This window comes from Sphaeroforma arctica (genome assembly GCF_001186125.1).
Source record: "Sphaeroforma arctica JP610 unplaced genomic scaffold supercont1.3853, whole genome shotgun sequence".
NCBI lineage: Eukaryota > Ichthyosporea > Ichthyophonida > Sphaeroforma > Sphaeroforma arctica.
In genome coordinates, this window is record NW_014036705.1 from 1 (window position 1) to 1,394 (window position 1,394).

Below are 1,394 nucleotides of genomic sequence, written 5' to 3' on the forward strand. Positions count from 1 at the left end.
TACATACATACATACAGACATATATATATATATATATATATATATACATTTACACACACACACGCACATATATATATATATATATATGAACAAGCGATAATCAATCAAACAGCAGAGGGTTTTATGAGAGCAGCTGAACCGACATGCCACGTGGTCGCAGAAGTATGACTATGCTATCAGATGAGAGGTACCACTCGACCATTTCTTCAAAAAATGGTGCTGGATCGTTTGCAATACGGGACTCGTATGTCCCGTTTTCAGAATGTGCATTTAGCGTTAGAGCTTCCCGCGTGTGATGAGGAACAGGATGCCGGTGTATAGTCTAAAACCCTAAACTCTATAAACACTAAAACCCTAAAGTATAGCCGGCAAAGTACGGAGTATAATGGAGGTCATTCCACAAACGGCGACCAACGGACCACTTAGAAGGGCCAATCAAAAGGCATCACTTCACGCGCAGATACGGACAACCAACCCGTTGCCGAACACTTGACTGTGCTACCAGCTATGGGCCAAAACACTAAAACCCTACTCAACTGCTACATTGCAAGATATAGCTCAACAGCAAACCCCCACCGCAGAACGGTAAAGTGTGTCTGAGTCAGTTAAGGGATTGGGGTTAAGGTTCCTGAAGGATGCATTCGCGGCTGAGTATATGGGCAGTGACTACAACAGCACAACTGGCGTGTACGGGTGCAGTTGCCTCTGTTGGTGATGCGCTGAGTTGACGGTGAACAGACAACGGACCCACAGCGAGCCTAGGAGCAACCTAATCCACAGGGAATGCTACCACCAGGCTAAACGCAGTAAAGCAGGACACACACACCATTGCGCATATGCGTCCTGAAGGGACTGTCTTGTGGCTCACCCTCCACTGCAGTGTATTTTGACAAAAATAAATTACTACAGGCTGGCTGGTCTCATGGTATAGCCTTGAGAGGAGGGTACTATTGTAAACCGTGAACCATGTGGTTATTAAATAGGGAAAGTGCTAGTACAACGTCAATCGTCAGCACGGTTAGGTGTGTTGTAAGAGGAGCCAGTGTCAAATTTAGTGAAGGCGATGTTGGGTTGTAAATTCGTAGTCGGGCCTAGCTACAGTGTGTTTAGTTACTACATGCTCCACAAAACCTCGATTGGATAGTGCAAATATCGTACATCCCTATACAATTCAACACTATAACATTATATATATATATATATATATATATATGCATATATATGTATATACATACATATATATATATATATATATATATATATATATATATATATACATATATATATATATATTTGTAAATTTGTCTATAGATGTATATATAAATATATACATAAATCTGTATATATATATACATATTATTTATATATTTATATATATACATGTATTTAATATG

At 39.6% G+C, this 1,394-nt stretch overlaps 1 protein-coding gene across 1 annotated transcript in view; it reads right to left on the reverse strand.

Annotated features, from left to right (window-relative positions):
* Window positions 1–518: 518 nt before the first annotated feature.
* Window positions 519–1,394, reverse strand: part of SARC_13873 (hypothetical protein) — a gene marked incomplete at its 5' end in the record, with an annotated part of 1,890 nt that continues 1,014 nt past the window's right edge. The window contains one exon of the mRNA XM_014291996.1: window positions 519–874. Coding sequence (XP_014147471.1) covers window positions 865–874 — 10 coding nt within the window. The remainder of the gene's footprint in view (window positions 875–1,394) is intronic.